Genomic DNA, 20,158 nt, shown 5'->3' on the forward strand with positions numbered 1-20,158 from the left:
CTGCTATTACTGGATATCTTTAGGTGTTTGATCCAAAAATGCAATCTGAGGGTTCATCTAAGACACATTTTTCCTGCAGGATTTGAAATGGAAATGTTCAGAGCAAATCCAGAAGTCTACTAATATGCAAAAGAGTGTGGAAGTTAAGTTAAAGTTTTACTTTTCAAAAGTCTATAATGATGATAAAAATGAAGCCACAGAAAACTCGCCAAATTCTGCTAAGAAAAATCTCAGAACGTAGGACTAATTTAGCCACATTCATGCAGCAAAAAAGGATATTCAGTAAATATAGGAGTCATCTTCTCTACTCTTCATTTTCATTTCTGAAAAGTAGTGTTTATTTTCATTTCATTTTTTAATAATGAGACAGCATGATACTCAGAAAACATTCCTTAAAAGTCAAACAGTCCTGGGTTTGAATCCCAGTTCTGCAACTTACTGGCTACATTAACTTCTCTGTAGTTTAATTTCCAAATCATTAAAATGGGGCCATTAACACATGGATTACATAGTTTTGAAAGAATTAAATGAATTAGTGCAAATATTTAATTAGCATAATACCTAGTAGCTAGTAGATGCTCAATAAATTTTTTCTTTTTTTATTCATAATGTTGATGTTGTCTATGGTTTTCAGTGTTTTCCTGCTACTTATGAACTAAGAAAAATATGTAAACAATAGAATACTAATTAAGTATCAGCATCTTGTACTTTATTTATATTAATTTTGAACATATGAAAGTAAATTCACTTCCAGGAAAATAACAGCAAAGACACAGGTTTGCAAACCCTTCCTCTCAAAACCAAATACAGACAAAATAAAAATAGTCAAGAATATATCACCAGGTCGGCAACTAATACAAGAGCCCAACCTTATATTACCAACTCCAAGAAATGGTGAAAATGTAAAACCATTTGAACCAAATCAAAAAAACCAACACATTATTTCTCTTGACCCTAAAGATCAGTAAGGTCAAAGGTTAAGTGCACTAAATTCTATAAATCCTCATTGATCAGCCCCCAACCCAGATTGGTAAGACAAGGTTGGGATATGTATGTAGCAAAGAGGAAGAATGAGAAGCATTAATATAAAATTATCAAAACTGAAACATATTCCAAAAAAGTTAAGTGAAACTTTAAAGATTTGAGCAGAAAATATAAGTCACCTATACAGGGACAAAAAACATCAGCCTGGCCTCAAAATTCTCCATAGCAACAATCAAATCGGGAGATCAAAAACAGTATCTAAAGCTATCTGCAGGCAATTCAAAATTTCTATATCCAACCAGATTGTCATTCATGTACAAAGACAATATGAAGGCATATTAAATAAGTACAAGATTTAAGAAATATAACTCCCATAAACCTTTCTTAAAAAACTCTACTTAGTGAATTAATACAGCCAACCCAATGATAACTTTAAAAACAAGAGACATAGGAATGATATTGCCATAATTCCATTGTAGGAAAGACACATGATGAACAAGCAATTTATTTAAGTAAATAATTAATCTAAATAATGACTTATAATGACAAAACAATATGTTATCACTTGTAAAACAGTGCATTATAAAAATAAAAATAAATACTTATGAGGAACAGGGAAAAATCCCAGCAAATAATAATAAAAACTCAGGTTGCAGCCCAGGGCAGAGGTGGGGGAGAGTTGTTTGTGTGATAATATCTATGGTCATTTAAAGGGAAGATTCTATAGGTGCTTTCCATTGATTAAATTGAATTTGAAGTTAACATTTAAAAGATAACCTTCAATAGAGGAAGAAATATTCTACATATCTTCCAATTTATCAGAAACATGAACATAAATTAAAAAAAAAGAAAAAGGGAATTTTCAGAAAGCATTAAAAGCAGGAAACCTAAAATGAGATGTTATAATTAAGACTAAACATTTTATAACACTAAATATCAATGGGATGCATTTACCTATTCAAAGACATCTACTCTCCCACTGACTCAAAAAACAAACCAACTACATACATGTTGGCTTACATAAAAGGCATACCATAAACAAAATAATTTGTAAATGTGTAACATAAATGGATAGGCAAAAATCATCATTTGTTTTTCATCGCAAATTTATTTATAATTAAATTATTATTTGCAAAAATAAATCAAGGTTTAAGATTTTAATAGCAGATAAGATTGAATTTGAAGCAAGAATATTAAAATGTTTCAAAGAAATTATTGACCTGCTCAAATTTTTATCCAGGGACAGGAGAAGAATTTCACTACTAAGTTTTGGAAGACAAAGTAACACTGTTGCTTGTTTATAATACCAATTTTGGTAACAAGTAAACATGTCTTAGGCACTTACTAAGTGTGTAATGTTTTATCTCATTTAACCCTGGCAACAACCGCATAAGGTGTTATTATCATCATAACCTTACAGATGACGTTCAACAGTTAACTAACCCACCCAAATAACTTTAATATCAAGTAATCAAAGTATAGGCAGTGAGTCTGGGAATACAACAGTGAATGAAATAGACAAGGTCTCTACCTTCATTACCAGAGAAGGATTCACAGAGAAGGTGGCATTAGAGAAGGGGCCTGGTCAATATCAGGATATGCCAACATGATGATATGATGTCAACATGATGGAAAACTGGCATGATTACAGTGCTGTTGCCAAAGGAGCCATATGAACGGGATGGAATAATTTCCTAATCCAGTGTGTCTATATGTTCTTATTCTCAGGATCCCATGTACATTATTTGAAGTTTCAGAAAAAATCCCTGATCCACAAAGCTCTTTTAAATTTCTCTGATGGCCAGGCAGAATTAATTTGTCTAATCTTGTAAATAAAAATGGACACAATTCAATATTGTGCTGCTAAAGGTAAAATATTCTTTGACTCTTATATTTAATTTTTAGGAAAATCTAGAAATTTTTTCAGTGTCTACTAATAAAATAAGACAGGATTCATTTTAGTGAATTTCAATAATAGGTTTAAAGTCAACAATAAAATTTGAAGAGTAAGAAATTACAATAAACAAAACAATTACGTCTATAATTTTTTTCTTTCATTTTTCATTTGAGAAATTTAATTCTTTTGACTCTTTTTCCAGGCTTATGTTATAAGTTTTTATGGAGTTATTCTTCCTAATAACTGACAGGATATATTCTCACCATTAGGATGCATTTGGTTTTTCTTTCTCCCTACGCCTTTTTTCATTTATATTCTTCTCTCTTCCCTTTCTTCAATTTGCTCCTTCTTCTTCTATGCTAGTTTCTCTTAACTACTTGATCCATAATAATAGATCTGACTTTCAACATAAGTGGCATTTTGCTAACAACCTGTTTGGTCAGCGGAGGTCAGAAGTTGCCACAAGGAAGATTTTTATTAGAACTTTCAGAATACAGAGCAGCCTATTGCTAACATTTTCAAGTACATTTTAAGGACCAATTTCATGCTCTAATCAAAAGACTGTCATTTCGCTCTTAAAACAGTAGAAGATTTACAATCTCTGTCCCCAGACTCTGCTGAACTCAGACATACAGGCACTCAGGTGACACGGCTTTTGGACTGCCCTTCAACTTTGTCCTAAACTGATAATACTGAATTCCCATCAGCTTAGTATATCATAAGACTGTTTGCTTCCTCAAGTGTCTAGAATAAAACATCATGTCCTTAATTTTTATCAGGCGCTAGCTACCTTTGTGTGCACTATTTACTATTTTAATTTCCCCCAAAAGCTATTTGCATTAGCAAAATAGCAGCCCAAGACAAATATCTCTAAATAAGTTGAAGAAATTAGTCAAGTCAATGAGATGAAATACTCTGAGCCAATTTGGATAGTAAACACTGTCGGCATCTATCTAGCATGCAGTCAGTCATGCTTTGCCTTCTCTTTATTTTGCATTTTATTTATAGATATGTTCCATTAGATGACTGACCTGTTCTGCACTCTATAGCATTTTTAAAATTTATGGGTGTCTGATTTTTAATGAGGATCTGTAGTTTGGATTCACCATTTACAACACCATGGATGACTTTTGCTCCTAAACTCATTATTTCTCCTTCTCATTACTGTTACTAGAAGTCTGAAACGTTTTCAGTCAGAGAGTTAGTTGTTTTAGAAAGCAGAAATACCAGTAGATGCCTTTCCTATTCTTTTCATTTAAAATACAACCAAAAGATCTCATTTAAGTCTTGTTCTGTAAAGGCATAGGTCACTGAATTCCAGATGAAAATCATGTTATTTTCATTAAAATTCAATTAATAATTAAGCAATAAAAAAATCTACTCTGGGATGACACATGCTTTATAAAGCTATTTTACAAACCTAAATATGTAGGAAAATCTATTTTGCCTTTTATAAGTTAAAGTAGTAAAAAGCCATAATAGTTCTCTAAATTCAAAACTCAAAAGTGATTTTTAATTAAGTTAATGTCAACTATTTAATGTACCAATGGAGTAATATAATTTTTAATCTCCATTGGCCTATCGGGCTTAGATATATTTGTTTCTAGGCTTAGATACTTTTTCCTATACAAATTCCAGAAAGATTTTTTCAGACTGTGAAGTTGGATATGCTTGAAAATTATGTAACACAAGAGGCATTAACTCATTCAAACAGTTCCAAAGGAGATGCAATGGAATATTAGCCACTTGACTTACAAACTAAAAAAGATGAATATAGATCATTTCCTAAATTCTATTACTAAGTCTTGTATCAAAAAATCTACCATAAAATTTTTAAATATATGTCAATCCAAAGATTATAATGTCCACCACTAGAGTTCTGTATCATGTCTGCAATTATTACCCAACCAGTCTTCCCACATATAGTGAAGCAGGCTTAGCACTGCACAGAGCAGGTGGAATAGGGTAGGCAGATTCACGTAAACTACTCCATGAATCATACACTCCGGAGGTGTGCAAGGCAAGAGTCCTATAAGCAACCACTCTATGAAATTATATTTTTTAATAATGGTAAAAATCTAAAGCACAATTTAAAATACAGTGTCGTACTTTACCCAGAAGGCTTTTGCTCTACTTCAATAGTATAATTATTAAAAATATTTTATTAGGATGAGAAAATAATGTAAGGTAAATAAAAATTTTATTAATTTCCTTGCTTCATAAAATGTTAAGTACCATGAATTCTCCCTTTATTAAAAAAACTTGTTCCCGAAAATTAAATATTAACTAAATTTTTTAAAGCAAAGTTATATTTCATTTTTCTTTCTTTTTTTTTTTTCCATACTTACTCATGCTGTACAAAGTTACATTTTAAATGCAGCAAGATTTACACAAGAATTCAAGATCTTATTGCACTAGAGGCCACTTAAAGAAAATAAGTTGAAAAATCACAGAAAAGGAAAAAGTAAATTAACTGTGTTAAAGTAACTTTAGCCCAAAGCTGCCTCCTTACCTATTTTAAGTTTAACCTAAAGGGCTCTTGAGTCATGGTGAACTGTAACTTAACTGGATGTGTAAATAGACTAACCTACTCTCATACCAAGGACGAGTTTCAGCCAATCACAGAAGGCCAACTGTTCAAACCACATTTAAATAAGGCAAACACCAAGCTATAACCAATCCAGCTGTTTCTGTACCTCACTTCTATTTTCTGTACCTCACTGTCCTTTTTCTGTCTATAAATATTATCTGACTATGTGGTAGCCTTGGATAGAAAACAATTCTTTCATGACACAATGGAGAGCCTATACAAGTAGGCATTATCAGTGTGTGTGAATGTGCCTGCGTGTAGATACACCCAGTATTTTTTCAGAGTTCTGTTTATACATGTAATCAATTAAGCTAATATTTTCATCACTATTGATTCATTTATCAGGAACAATAAGTCTGCATGACATTCAAAGAGAAAAATTAAAAGGATTTAGGCACAGAAGGATGGGAAAGGCATTTTACAACTTATCAAAACACAAAAATAAAGATCTCACTTTTAAGAAAAAGTCTGTGAACAGAAAAGTCATAACAGGGCCTCAAGATACAGAAATAGCCAACAGCAACATTGATTCTCATATATAGTAAGGAACATACGCATTTAGACTGCTGTTTTTTAATTGATCTCTCCTCCAAGGGTTTGATAAGCCTTCCCTTCTGTTCAGCCAAAGAGGAGACTATGATCTAAGAAACTAGTCATTTTAAACCAATTTAAATGGTCATAATCAATGATTGTCACAGTCCTCTAAACATCAACAAGCTATAAATGTTCCCCAATGTGTTCACTGACTCTGATACACATAGATTGACTGGGTTTCCTGAAGTGGACCTTCTAAAATGGTTGGCAAAATACATTTAATTCTACCTCTGAAAAACATAATATAAAATTCCCAAGCTATCAAGACTCCATTTTAGTGTGTTTCCTAGACTTCTTTCTGATTGGGCTAGAGTCACACACAAAACTTTAAAAAAAAAAAAGCCTATCTGAACTTGTCAAAAATATTATGTTTGTCCTCTGCATTCATACGAGAGAATTAACTCTTCATTGGTTGTCATGGCCACTGTAATATTGGAATTGGGAGACTTGTAAAAATTAAAATTCATGATCTATATATTTCCTTCAAAACTAAAACTCCTCTCTCTTCTCACTCTCATCCTATGACCTTGCTTCCTATTTCACTGAGAAAACAGAAATCATCAGAAACGGAACTTCCACATGCTCTCACCGTTACATCAGCATCTGTGCCCACATTCTCTGCCTTCCTCCTGTGACCATGGTTGGGTTGAACTGTTTGTTCTCCTGGATTTTGTTCACTCTTGCTTATACAAAGATTTTGCTCCTACAACTCTCCCCTATCTCCTCTTAATCATTAATTTTTCTCCACTCTATGGGATTATTTTCATTAACATGAAAATATTCTGTAATGACTCCCATCTTATTAATTACCGTCCTATCCTACCTGCCCTCATTGCTCGGCTCTCTTCTGTAGTAAAATCCCATATTTTATTAAAAAATTGCCATATTTTACCCACATAATGACTTATCAATCTAATTTGCTTAATTTATATGATAAAACAGTCCCTCTTTCTTACTACCATCCCTATATACACAACCTGAGATATGGCAATCAAGCTCTCTCCTTTCCAGTCTCCCTTTCGTTTACCAGTGATCAAGACATTTCTATCATAGTATTTTTGTACAAATTTATGGGGTACATGTGCAGTTTTGTTACATGCACAGTCAGAGCTTTTAGGGTACCCATCACCTGAATATTCCATTGTAACCATTAACTAATTTCTCATCATTCAAATCCCTTACACCCCTTTCCTTCTTAGTCTCCACTGTCTATCACTCCACTTTCTATTTCCTTGTGTACACATTTTTTAGCACCCGCTTGTGAGTGAGAACATGTGATATTTGACTTTCTGTGCCTGGCTTGTTTCATTTCAGAAAATGACCTCCAGTTCTATCCATGTTGCTGTAAAAGATGTGATTCTATCATCATTTAAATAACAATGATGCTGATAATATTCAAGGCAGCACAGAATCCAGATGCTTCCTTCATAATTGTACTGATTCCACAAGAGCACTATCAGCCAAAACTGATTTTATCACACACTTGAGCAGATAGGTTTTAAATGACTCCTAAGAAACAAGAATTAAGGGGGTAAGTTTGCATTATAGCATGAGGATGCTAATATCTATCACTAATATTTTTTCTTTGATATGATATTGAAAATAAATTACCCTAATATAATTACACATATAATATAAAAATATATTTTGCTTAATATATTTAAATATGTTTCATATAAAATATATTTTTAAATCATAAGAAAAAGAGGACAATCATCAGTTAATTTGACCATATAAAATATGAACGGCATTAGACAAAGAAAAGGAACTGTTAGAGAAATCTCACACACCTGGTTAATACTCAGTAAAAATCACTGCCCAATCAGAAGAGCTCATCAAGGAGAAGCATGCTGCTTTCCTTTCTTACTGACATAAACAATTATAATCTTGGTTTGAAGGTTTTAAATAATCTCAAATCACTCAATCACATGTAAATACCAATTGAAATTAAAATTTTCCCTTGGCCAATAATGTCTTGATTGTGAATTACAGAACTAGGACAATGAATGTAATGAGGTCCCATTGCATACAGAAGTTTGTGGCTATTCTCTATTTATTCCAAAAATGAATTCTTGTCAAAGTTTGATTATAAATGTGAGCAATGTAAAAATATCTTATCAATATATAAGAAGCATATACATTTTTAAAGATTATTTGTATACTGGCTATGAAATATGTGAATTTCCAAATATAGCTTCTGTAGAGTTGAACTAAATGTATGTCCCGGGCTACAAAAATAAGGCAAAATAGCACCTGGAGGCAGCACTAGAATTCAGGCATCTGGTCCCTGGATCTGAAACCAGAGAAGCTAATACGGAGTGTAGTCATTGTTAGGTCAACATAACATATTGCCAAAATGTCATATAAGCCTTAGTTTTTGAAATTAACATTAACATTAATCACCAGTTAGCCCTGATTATTCCCAGAACTAGACCTTTAGTAATCATAGCTCAACCAGCTCACTTTGCAAATCGGGAAACTGAAATTCCCAGAACTGTTACAGGATTATCCCAAGGAGTAAATGAGAGAGCTGGGGCTAGAACCCAAGTTCCTTTTTACTCCAAAGTAATTAATTTCATTCATTTTGAAAAATATGCCGGATAAAACTGTATTTTAAATGTGTCAAATTATTGTTCTATACAGCACTTAAGATAATTTTTAGTTTTAAAAATTACCATATATCTTTTTCTTTATGAGCCAAAGGGGCTGCAATGGATACACATGCTTCTACAAGACATTTTCTAAACTGTAACATTTTTAAAAGAGTGTAAGCTGTGATGTTCATAAAATCTAATTTATGTCTCTGGAGGTGTGTTTAACTGGCAATAAGCCTTTACAAGGTACAGAAATTATAGTTCTTTACCACTAACATCTTATTTAATTAGTTATCTGTGTCTTTAAAGCAAATATTCCTTCTTTTGCATGAAAAATAATTCTATTGAAGAGGGAGATGCAGTTTGGTACTAAGTGTAGCCTGAATATGGAAGTACACATTGATTTTTTTAAATCAGATTCCAGCATGAAAATATCTTACCTGTGTCAGAGGAACACAATACAAACTAAACGTGAGGGGTAAAAAGAATGGCCTTAAAATTTATTGAGCTATTATTTACCAAGTTTTATGTTAGATACGTTGAATATTTTATTTCACTTTAATTTTTTGCAGACAAATTGATTCCATACATCTATTAATAGAATCTTTAACCAAATTCTTGACTCTTTCCCCAAATCCCATTAAAACAATTAAAAGATTTTTTTTAAAAAGCCCATAAAACCTCAAGAATGAAGAGAACAGGGGGAAGATGCTAACAACAAAAATATGGGAGTTGGAAAACAATTGGTTGGTTGCTGAATAATTTAGCAGAGCTGGAAAACAAAACAAACAAACAAAAAAACCCACTAAGTCCATCAGTAGGAAAAGCTGCAAACTGACAGGAATGACACTATAGAACCCCCAACAGGCTCTTCGGGTTAGAGTATCGTCAGATATTTCTGGATGTGAGGAAAAGAAATAAGGAGAACTGGTTGAAAGTCTGTTTAAGAAGAAGCTACATGCCCGAGTTCATTTCCTCACCCTCCTCAGCTGGGAAACTTTCCCTTCCCAATCCTGACAAAAGACTGGAGGTTTTTCTCTGGGAAAGGTTAAAGAAATCTCTGGACTGTGAGGACACCAGGCACAGGGCAGCACACCACACTGAAAACAAAGGAATTAAGTGTGTTATGTATATTGGAAGCAGAGAGGCCCTCAGCTAGCCCCCGACATTAGGTCCTAGAACAGACCTTCACCCCCCAGGCAGGAGTTTGGCAAAGCCTTGTCTAGGGAATTAAAGCACCCCAGAAGAAAAGATCTGAAGATACTGACATTAGAGGTTTCCCATCTAAATGGGGCAGCCGGATCACGCAGTCACACGCCCACCCATGTGCTCGGAGCCTCTAATCAGCCTGTTTGACTCATACACTTGAGCATAAGCCAAGAACTGAGAATTTCTAGGCATCCAAGGAAATCCTCTAATCTGAACCTGAATACTGAGAGATACCAGAATGTTCTCTTCTACATGGCATGTTCTCTAGGTTGCCATTGGTCCTGGTATGCCCAATACAGTCCTATTTTACACCTGTTGTCCAGGCTAATTATTTAAAGTACCTCTTTTTACTTTCAAAAGTACCCTGATTGGACAACATTATTTGGTCCCTTTACTGTTGCTCTCTCACACCTCCGTACATTTGCCCTTGCTGTTCTCCTTACTTTGACTTCCCTTTCTCAAATATCCTCCTAGAAAAAAAGTCCTCCTGTCCCTCATTACACTGCATATATAACTGCAATATAGCAATCACTTCACTCCATTGCAGCGTTATGTGTTTGTCTCCCACCAGAGCAGGAGGGCAAGGATCATTGTCTTTCTATCATTGATCACCCAGCACTCGACAAAGGGGCTGCACAGAGTGAGCCACACAATTCTTGCTCAATGAATAAATTTACCATTTACCCACGTAAAATTTAGTCATTAGATATTTGTATTCTAAAGTCTTATCATTGTGAAGGATACTGACAATTCAATCCCGATAAGGCTTAGCCCAACCATAAAAAAATTCTAGGCATAATTCTCTTCCTATGTTCAAACTAAAGGGTGATTGTTGTTTTTTTTTTTTTTTTTTTGAGACAGAGTCTTGCTTTGTTGCCCGGCCTAGAGTGAGTGCTTGGGCGTCAGCCTAGCTCACAGCAACCTCAAACTCCTGGGCTTAAGCAATCCTACTGCCTCAGCCTCCCGAGTAGCTGGGACTACAGGCATGCGCCACCATGCCCGGCTAATTTTTTCTATATATATTTTAGTTGGCCAGATAATTTCTTTCTATTTTTAGTAGAGACGGGGTCTCGCTCTTGCTCAGGCTGGTCTCGAACTCCTGACCTTGAGCGATCCACCCTCCTCGGCCTCCCAGAGTGCTAGGATTACAGGCGTGAGCCACCACGCCCGGCTAAGGGTGATTGTTTGTGATTACAAATTCTTAGGTGAGTCTGAACACCTCTATTTTTATATATGCTCAAACACATAACCTATCATGTGTTTATTTCAGCAACTAAGATAAATTTACAAGTTATCTTAGCATTACATGTCATCAGATGAACAGAATGCATCTAATTGCAGACGGCAATTAGATGTTTTCAATTTAATAATGAAATATATGAATGTCTTTTCAACTTTTTTCTTTTAAACTGAATTTACATTTTTATCTTGTCCAGTTTCAAGTGAGGGTGAATGGTGGTTGGAATTTTCAAGGTGATTTAGACTAAAAGGACTGAAGGTAAAAATATTCCTTTTTATTCTAAAATACTGCCTTTGTTGGAATAATCTCAGTAGTTTTCAAATTTTTATGCACATAAGAATCACATGAAGATTCCCAGGACTTGGTGTCTATATACATTTACACATTATACATAAAGTGTGTGTGTGTTCGTGCATATATATAACATATATATTACACTCCAGGTATAAATGTATATATACTTATATGTTATATATAATGTTATATAATATATATACATTTTAATATTATATATATTAGTACATATATTTACATACCTGCAGTGAATAATAACAGGTTGCACAATCTGAGAATTCGGTAGGATAGAAACTTGGATATAAAACTAAGTTGCTTTAAAGAAAATAAATGTAACCTTTCTTGCATAGTTGAGTACATGACCTAAGATGCATTCTCACCTCCACATATAGCTTTGATACTGTATGTGAAGCTGCATTTTAAAAATTAAAACATCTACTGGGGGGGTGCAAAGGCTCTCAGAGTGACAAGTGCATCCCACAACAGGTCCTCCTTATCTTTTCATCGAGGGTAGGGTGGTGGGAGTGCGCAGGTAGGTTGTCTGTTGGGGTCTGTCCAGGGAGGCATGACCTGTCCACATACACACGGCTTGCAGCCAACACTCTCACAGATACAGAAGCAGTAATGGCAGAGGAAACTCATGCCCAGCCACATATAATAATCAACCTATCCTTTTATGTCATAAATGTGAACAACTAAGAATCACCAGCAATTTAAAAAGCTAACAACACAAAAGAGAAAGATCAAAATGAATAAAGAACAACTGATTTGGGAGGAAAAAAGATCGGTCCAGTAAGCCAAGAGAACTTCAACTCTCATTAGTATTCTAAGAAAGATTCATGAATATATCCATTCGTAAACTAGAACAAACCAATATGTGAAAGGGGAATAATAGAATAAGTAAGAATCCATGAAAGTTAAGAACACAATTATCAAAATTAAGCAAAAAGAATCTGAACTAGAAAAAAATGATGTCGCCCAAAATGTAAATCAATAAAACCAGGAGATGAAAAATATAAAATAAAAATCCAACAGGTCCAACAACCATCTAAGGAGTGTCTTTAATGACAAAGAGCAAAGGCAATTAAGGGGAAGAAACAACCGTGTAGTAGAAGAAAATCTCTGGAGCCCAAGACACGACTCTTTAGACACAATGTTCAGTAAATGTGGTTCAGGATAAATGAAAAATAGCCCATAAAAACATCTTCATTACACATCAGACCATCCCAATAAATTTTCCTTCTCATTCTTTTCTCTGGATCTTCTGCTTTTTCCTGACTTCTAAATTGTGTGAACCAAGGCTCAGTGTTTTTGCTTCTCCTCTTTGTCTCTTCTATATTTAACTCATTTGATAAATCATCTCATTAAGACTCATCACATTGAATGCCATATATGGTAACCCCCAGTTTTACATCTTTACTTCCAATCTCCTCCCCAAACTCCTGACATCAAATTAATTTCCTTTCTATAATCTAACACACATTTCAAATATATGACTAAACTAGAATTTTTACCTCAATCCCTACTCCAAATTGCTCACCTCCTAGTCTTGCCCATCTCAGTAAGCAATAACACCATTAATTCAATTTGGCTCAAGTCATAAAACCATGCTTAACTCCTCTCTCCCTCACTCTATGTATACAATACATCAGCAAGGCCAACATCTAACATAAATTTAAAAGAAAAGTGTGTTCAAGAAGAATATTAATTGCCTAACACTATGAGGAAATTGCATTTTTCCTCTCCTACATCTCACAACTCTTGCTTATAGTCATCGTACCTCTCATTCAAAGCAATACATTTTTAATAACATAGGAATGCATCTCCTCATCTTTGGTGCAAACATAGCATGTTCTACAGAAAGTAATACCTACACAATATTTTAAATGTTGAGATTGGTTGAAAATTCTAAATAATCAAAGCAAGAAAGACATTTATATTTACTAAATTAAGTAAATTCTATATCCCTAAAAAGGAAAAGGAAAGGTAATAAAAATCAGGAGTTAGTAGGTCAAAGTAGATGTGGAAGAAAATGAAGTGGCAAAAAACCCTCCACTCTTACAAAGAAAGAAATCAAGAGGCACTGTAAAAAAATTGATGGGTCAAGACAGAATTTTTATGAAGATAAGTAGCAATGAAACTTTTTTTTTTTTTTTTTTGAGACAGAGTGTCGCTTTGTTGCCCTGGCTAGAGTGAGTGCCGTGGCGTCAGCCTAGCTCACAGCAACCTCAAACTCCTGGGCTTAAGCAATCCTACTGCCTCAGCCTCCCGAGTAGCTGGGACTACAGGCATGCGCCACCATGCCTGGCTAATTTTTTCTATATATATTTTAGTTGGCCAGATAATTTCTTTCTGTTTTTAGTAGAGACGGGGTCTCACTCTTGCTCAGGCTGGTCTCGAACTCCTGACCTTGAGCGATCCACCCCTCTCGGCCTCCCAGAGTGCTAGGATTACAGGCGTGAGCCACCGTGCCCGGCCATCAATGAAACTTTTTAAAATATGTCCGGCTGGGATCGGAGTCAAGAGAGAGGACAAGTATAACAGAGGGGAATTTCTCATATGTAATAGAAGGGAATTAATAGGTATTTTTAAATTGATACATTAACAAGTAAAGTATATGCATATTATTTAAAGATTTGGATTTAACTTCCAGAAAAACCATCCATAAAATGGTTAAAAATAATCACTTCTGATGCATAGGAATGGAGAAAAGTGTAATGAGCCTTACTTTTCATTCAGTAACCCTTCAGTGTTGCAATTTTTATTATGGCATATATTGCTGATATAACAATTAAATGAACAAATAAAAATATTAATAAATAATAAATCAAATGATCACATACAATCTAGTTTTATGCCTAGATTTTCATACATGTTTATTTGGATAAGATTTATAAGGAGATACTAATTTTTGTTTCCCTGTCAGTAGCATAAAGGACACAAATACTGATCTAGGATATTTTAGTGCAGTTTTTATTTTTAATCAACTATATCAGTATAGATTTTGGTCAACTACTGTCTGGTCAAAACGTGTTGATACTAGGGTAGGTATTTAATAAAAGAATTCTATAAAGAAATAATCCTTCGCATCTGGACCCAGAAAAGCTCACACACTGACTCACTGTAATCTATCTCTTCCAAGCACTATAGACCTATAGGTCCCTCCAAAGGGAGACACTGCAGTTTTGAACACAGTAAATGTTTCCATTGTCCTAATGCTACCTCTTGTCCTACTTCTATGCTTATAAACATGGCACTATTTTTACCTTGAATAATGCATGGCTTGGTGGCCTGCAATATTAAAATAGAAGTCGGTTGTATGCTTCATTTCATTGGTGTGCCCAGTGGCCTCAATCCAGTGCCCTATTGGGAGACAGTAAACACCATCCACCAAGTTGTTTTCATTATAAGTACAGCAACGGTCATGATGAGGCCCATTGCCTAGAACAAGAAGAAATGACAAACAGAGCAATTAAACCCGTGTTTTGCTTAGCAGCCTCGAAGTGTCTGAGGCAAAATTAATAGCACGAAGAAAATAAACATGAAGCTGCTTAATCTACACATTTCATATAAACAAAAATAGACTAGAGTAAGAGAGAGAACAGTAGGCATTTGTAAGAAATTACTTAGGAAAATTATAGGGTTCCATGCTCCCTTTGAATACATGGATTTAAAAAAGCATTTTAACTCTTTCAGAACTTCATGAACTTCTCGGTGCCCTAGAAGCCCATTGTGAGTCATTTTGCAGCCTGATAAGCTGCTGGAAAAGGTTTTTAAAGCCATTAATGCCCCGATATTATATACTTTTATCTTTCTGATACGCAAATTTATGACTAAAATCAGTAATAAAGTGTTTTAGTATCAGCTCAAACAATAAATACATAAATATAAATAAATGCATTAATAAATAATAAACATATCCCATCTAATCTAGTTTTCAGGTGTTAATAAAACAGTGCTTATTATTTTCAGATGAGGAAACTAAGTGTCACAGAGATTAACTAGCTTGCCCACGGTCACAGAACTAGTAGTGCAGAACTAATAGTAACCTGATTCCCCCAGTTACCCAACTTTTAGGCACCTGACACTTTCATGCTGCTCACTGCCTATGTCACATGTACCAAGACACATCATCTTCCTTCCAGGGCCAAGGAACAAAGGAAGCAGAAAGAGAGGGACACATATGTGAAAATCTCATTTGCCTACTTCACAATCCTGCCTAGTATCAACTACACTAGTTGCTATGGTCCAAATGTTTATGTCCCTTCCAAAATTCATACATTGAGACCAGGCGTGGTGGCTCATGCCTGTAATCCTAGCATTTTGAGAGGCCCAGGCGGGAGGATTGCTTGAGCTCAGGAGTTCGAGGAGTTCGAGACCAGCCTGAGCAAGAAGAGTGAGACCCCATCTATACAAAAAATAGAAAAATTAGCCAGGTGTGGTGGCATGTGCCTGTAGTCCCAGCTACTTGGGAGGCTGAGGCAGGGGGATTGCTTGAGCCCAGGAGTCTGCAGTTGCAGTGAGCTATGATGACACCACTGAACTCTACCCAGGAAACAGAGTAAGACTCTGTTTCAAAAAAAAAAAAAAAAAAAAAAAAATCATATATTGAAGTCCTAACCCCTAAGACGGTGGTATTCAGAGGCAGGGTCTTTGAGAGATGATTAAGTCATGAGGGCAGAGTCATCATGAATGGGATTAGTGCCCTTGTAAAAGAGGGCCGAGTGAGACCCCTTGTTCCCTTCTGCCATGTGAGGACACAGCAAGTATGCACTATCTATGAACCAAAAAGCGAGCCCTCACCAGACACTGAATCTGCTGGTGCTTTGATCTTGAACTTCCCAGCCTCCAGAATTGTGAGAAATAAATTTCTGCTGTTTGTAAGCTACTCAGCATACGGTGTTTCATTACAGCAGCCTGAATGGTCTAACATGCTAGTAAACCTTGATTTCTATGAAAATTATAATTCATACATTATTTTTATTACCTTCTTATGTGACCACCCCATCGACTACCTAATTATTTTCTTTATACTACCTACCTGTTAAATACCATAAGAAAAACATATAAACAAAATAAATATCTGAGTGTTTTATAGAAATAAATCACATTTGTTATGAATATAAAAATTTGACTCATTTGCCCTTTGCTCTGTCTTACAAATATTTAACCTGAATTTGCTTGGCATAAAATCTCAAAAAAAAAAAAAGAAAAAGAAAAAGAAAAAACAATCTTAAGTTATTGTTTGATTCTTTGGGATATAACTCCCTTCTATCAGACAGAAGGTAGAGGATGACTCCCTTAATAAATCATCACTGATCTCTCTAGATCAGTCTCCTCTTTTTTCTCTTAATGGCTTTTTTCTCTTGATGGCTATAAGGCACTGCACTGCATCTCTATTAACCTTCATATTTAATAGATAAAAACCAAACTATACTAGCAACCTTCTAGAAATAGAATCAACAGCAATATTAATTAAAGAGAGATACATACAGAGATACATGTGTGTAGTAATACTATTTTAATAACAAATACTATAAACCATGTAAGTTTACCTATTCATTCTTCCACAAATACTTATTGAGACAGGTACTGTGCTAGGTCATGTTTAGGATTTAGGTATTTACCATATCATGGTAAATACCATATCATGCCCCATCTGTTACTACCTCAGAAGCTATTAGTGCATAAAATTGCATACACATGGTATCATTACAAATTCTTTGGCACTTTGATATTCTTTTCTGATGGCAAAAACAAAAGAAAATAAAACACATAAAAACATCTTTTTGTTCAACCAACTAGCTCGTCAAGATGGGGGATTCTGTACCAGTTGAGCACTTTGATAAATTTCAAAATGCAAAGGCAGAAAATAGCTGAGTTTCGGGGTAGTGGTAGCAATAGCTGAACTGTCCTTTATAATGGAATGGAGAGCTGAGGTCAATCACGGAAAGAGAGGATGGGAAAGAAGGAAAGGTGAGATGCAGAAATAGAAGAAAAGAGAGAAGATTCATCTAGCAAACTACATAAGATGAAATAAATAGTCAAAAACACCTGATCATGAGACCACCAAAGAGCAGTTAACACCAAGCATTTTAATATTTAAGTTGAAGGTTTTTGCACTTCTGTAATATGCCTCTTTTCTCCTCCTCTCCAACCTTCAGTATAAACTACTACATTCACAAATACATTTCTAATGTGAAGGGAGAGAAGATGGTACCTGAGATAAACAATAAGGGAGTTCATCACCACTAGACCTGTCCTATAGGAATTGTCAAAATGAGTCTTTAAGCCGAAGTAAAATACTGCTAATTAATAACTTAAAACATATGAAAGTAAGAAACTCAGTGGTATAAATAATACATAGTCAAATTTAGAATAGTTTAATACTCTAAGGGTAGTGTATAAAGCAATTTTATCTCTAAGATGAGGGTTAAAAGACAAAACTATTAAAAACAACTATAGCTTCAATAAACTATTAAGAGATACAAATTATAAAAAGATGTAAATTTTGACATCAAAATCATAAAATGCCATGGAGAAAAGTAAAAGTGTCTACACTTTTGTATTTGATTAAAGATAAATTAGGATAGCCTGTTATAAATATGTTTTATGTAAGCTTCTTGGTAATTACAAAGCAAAAACCTATAGTAGTTGCACAAAATATAAAAAGAACGGATTCAAAAAGCATACCACCACAGAAAATCATCAAACCACAAAGGAAGGCAGCAAGAGAGGATGAAAGAAACAAAGGATCTACAAAGTTACCAGAAAACAAACTACAAAAAGGCAGTAAACCCTTACCTATCAACAATGACCTTGAATGTAAATGGATTAAATTCTCCAGTCAAAAGACAGAGAGTAGCTGAATGGATTTAATAAAAGGTATCCAACCATATGCTGCTTGTAAGAGACTCACTTCACCTGTAAACACACATAGACTGAAAGTAAAGGGATGGAAAAAGATATTCCACACAAAGAGAAGCCAAAAGAGAGCAGAGGTAATTGTAGTTATATGTAACTAAAAAGACTTTAAGTTGAAATCTGTAAAGAAAGACAAAGAAGGTAATCATATAATGATAAAGGGCTCAATTCATCAAGAGGATATAATACATATACAACTAACATCATAGCACCTAAATAAATTAGGCAGTTATTAAGTGGTCTGAAGGGAAAGATAGACTACAATATCATAACAGCAGAGGACTTCAATACTCCACTTTCAGTAATGGACAGATCATCCATTTTTTAGACATAAAATCAATAAGTAAACATTGGACTTGAATTACACTTTAGACCAAATGGGCCTAACAAATATATACAGAGATATAACATTTCATCCAACAGCAACAGGATACACATTCTTCTCAAGTGTATGTGGAATATTCTCCAGGATAGATCATATGTTAGGCCACAAAACAAGTCTTAAAAATTTTAAAAGGATTGAAATCACATCAAGTATATCTTCCAATCAAAATGGAATGAAAGTAGAAATCAGTAACAGAATAAATCTTGGAAAATTCACAAATATGTGGAAATTAAACAATGTGCTCCTGAACAATCACAACCAAAGGGTCAAAAAAGAAATAAAAAAGGAAATTTAAAAATACCTTGAGATGACCAAAAATGGAAATATAACATCAAACTTATGGGATACTGCAAAAGCAGTTTGAAGAGGCAAATTTATAGCCATAAATGGCTATATCAAAAAAGAAGAATCTCAAATAAATAATCTAGTTCCTCAAAGAACTAGAGAAAGAAGAACAAGCTAAACCCAAAGTTAGCAGAAGGAAGGAATAACAAGATCAGAGCAGAAATAAATGAAATGGAGACTAGAAAAATATTTTAAAAATAAACAAAACTAAAAATTGAGGGTTTTTGAAAAGATAAACAAAACAGACAAACTCTGCCAGACTAAGAAATAGAAGACACAAATAAATAAAATCAGAAATGAAAGTGTAGACATTATACCTGATATCATAGAAATACAAAGAATCATAAGAAACTACTATGAACAATTATATGCCAAAAAATTGGATAACCTATAAGAAACAGATATATTCCTAGAAATATACAACCTATCAGACTGAATCAAAAATATAAAATATGATTAAACCAATAACAAAGACAATGAATCAGTAATAAAAGTCTTCCACCAAAGAGAAGCCCAAAACTTGATGTAATCACTGCTGAATTCTACCAAACATTTAAAGAAGAACTAATACTGATTCTTCTCAAACTCTTCCAAAAAGCTGAAGGGGAGGGAGTACCTCCAAACTCATTTTATAAGGCCAGCATTATCTTGATACCAAAGCCAGAGAAGGGCACTACAAGAAAAGAAAATTACAAACCAACATCCCCTGATGAACAGAGATGCAAAAATCCTCAACAAAATACTAGTAAACCAAATTCAACTACACATTAATGGAATGAAGAATAAAAACCACATGACTATGTCAGTAAATGTAGCAAAAGCATTTGACAGAATTCAAACAGGTATAGAGGACTGTGTCTCAACACAATAAAGGCCATATATGACAAGCCCACAGCTAATACTGTACTCAATGATGAAAAGTTGAAAGCTTTTGCTCTAAGATCAGACCCAAGACAAGGATACCCACTCTTGCCACGTCTTTTCAACGTAGTCCTAGAAGTCTAGGCAGAGAAATTAGTCAGACAAAGAAATAAAAGGTATCCTAATGGGAATGGATTAAGTGAAATTGTCTCTGTTGACAAAATCTTACATATAGAAAATC

At 34.3% G+C, this 20,158-nt stretch overlaps 1 protein-coding gene across 2 annotated transcripts in view; it reads right to left on the minus strand.

Moving 5' to 3' along the window:
• EPM2A (EPM2A glucan phosphatase, laforin) overlaps window positions 1–20,158 on the minus strand; it is a 64,728-nt gene that overhangs the window by 22,958 nt on the left and 21,612 nt on the right. For both annotated transcript variants that reach the window (XM_069489218.1, XM_069489219.1), the window contains exon 2: window positions 14,669–14,843. In XM_069489218.1, the coding sequence (XP_069345319.1) occupies window positions 14,669–14,843 (175 nt within the window). The remainder of the gene's footprint in view (window positions 1–14,668; window positions 14,844–20,158) is intronic.

Source organism: Eulemur rufifrons, chromosome 15 (assembly GCF_041146395.1).
Source record: "Eulemur rufifrons isolate Redbay chromosome 15, OSU_ERuf_1, whole genome shotgun sequence".
Lineage (NCBI taxonomy): Eukaryota > Metazoa > Chordata > Mammalia > Primates > Lemuridae > Eulemur > Eulemur rufifrons.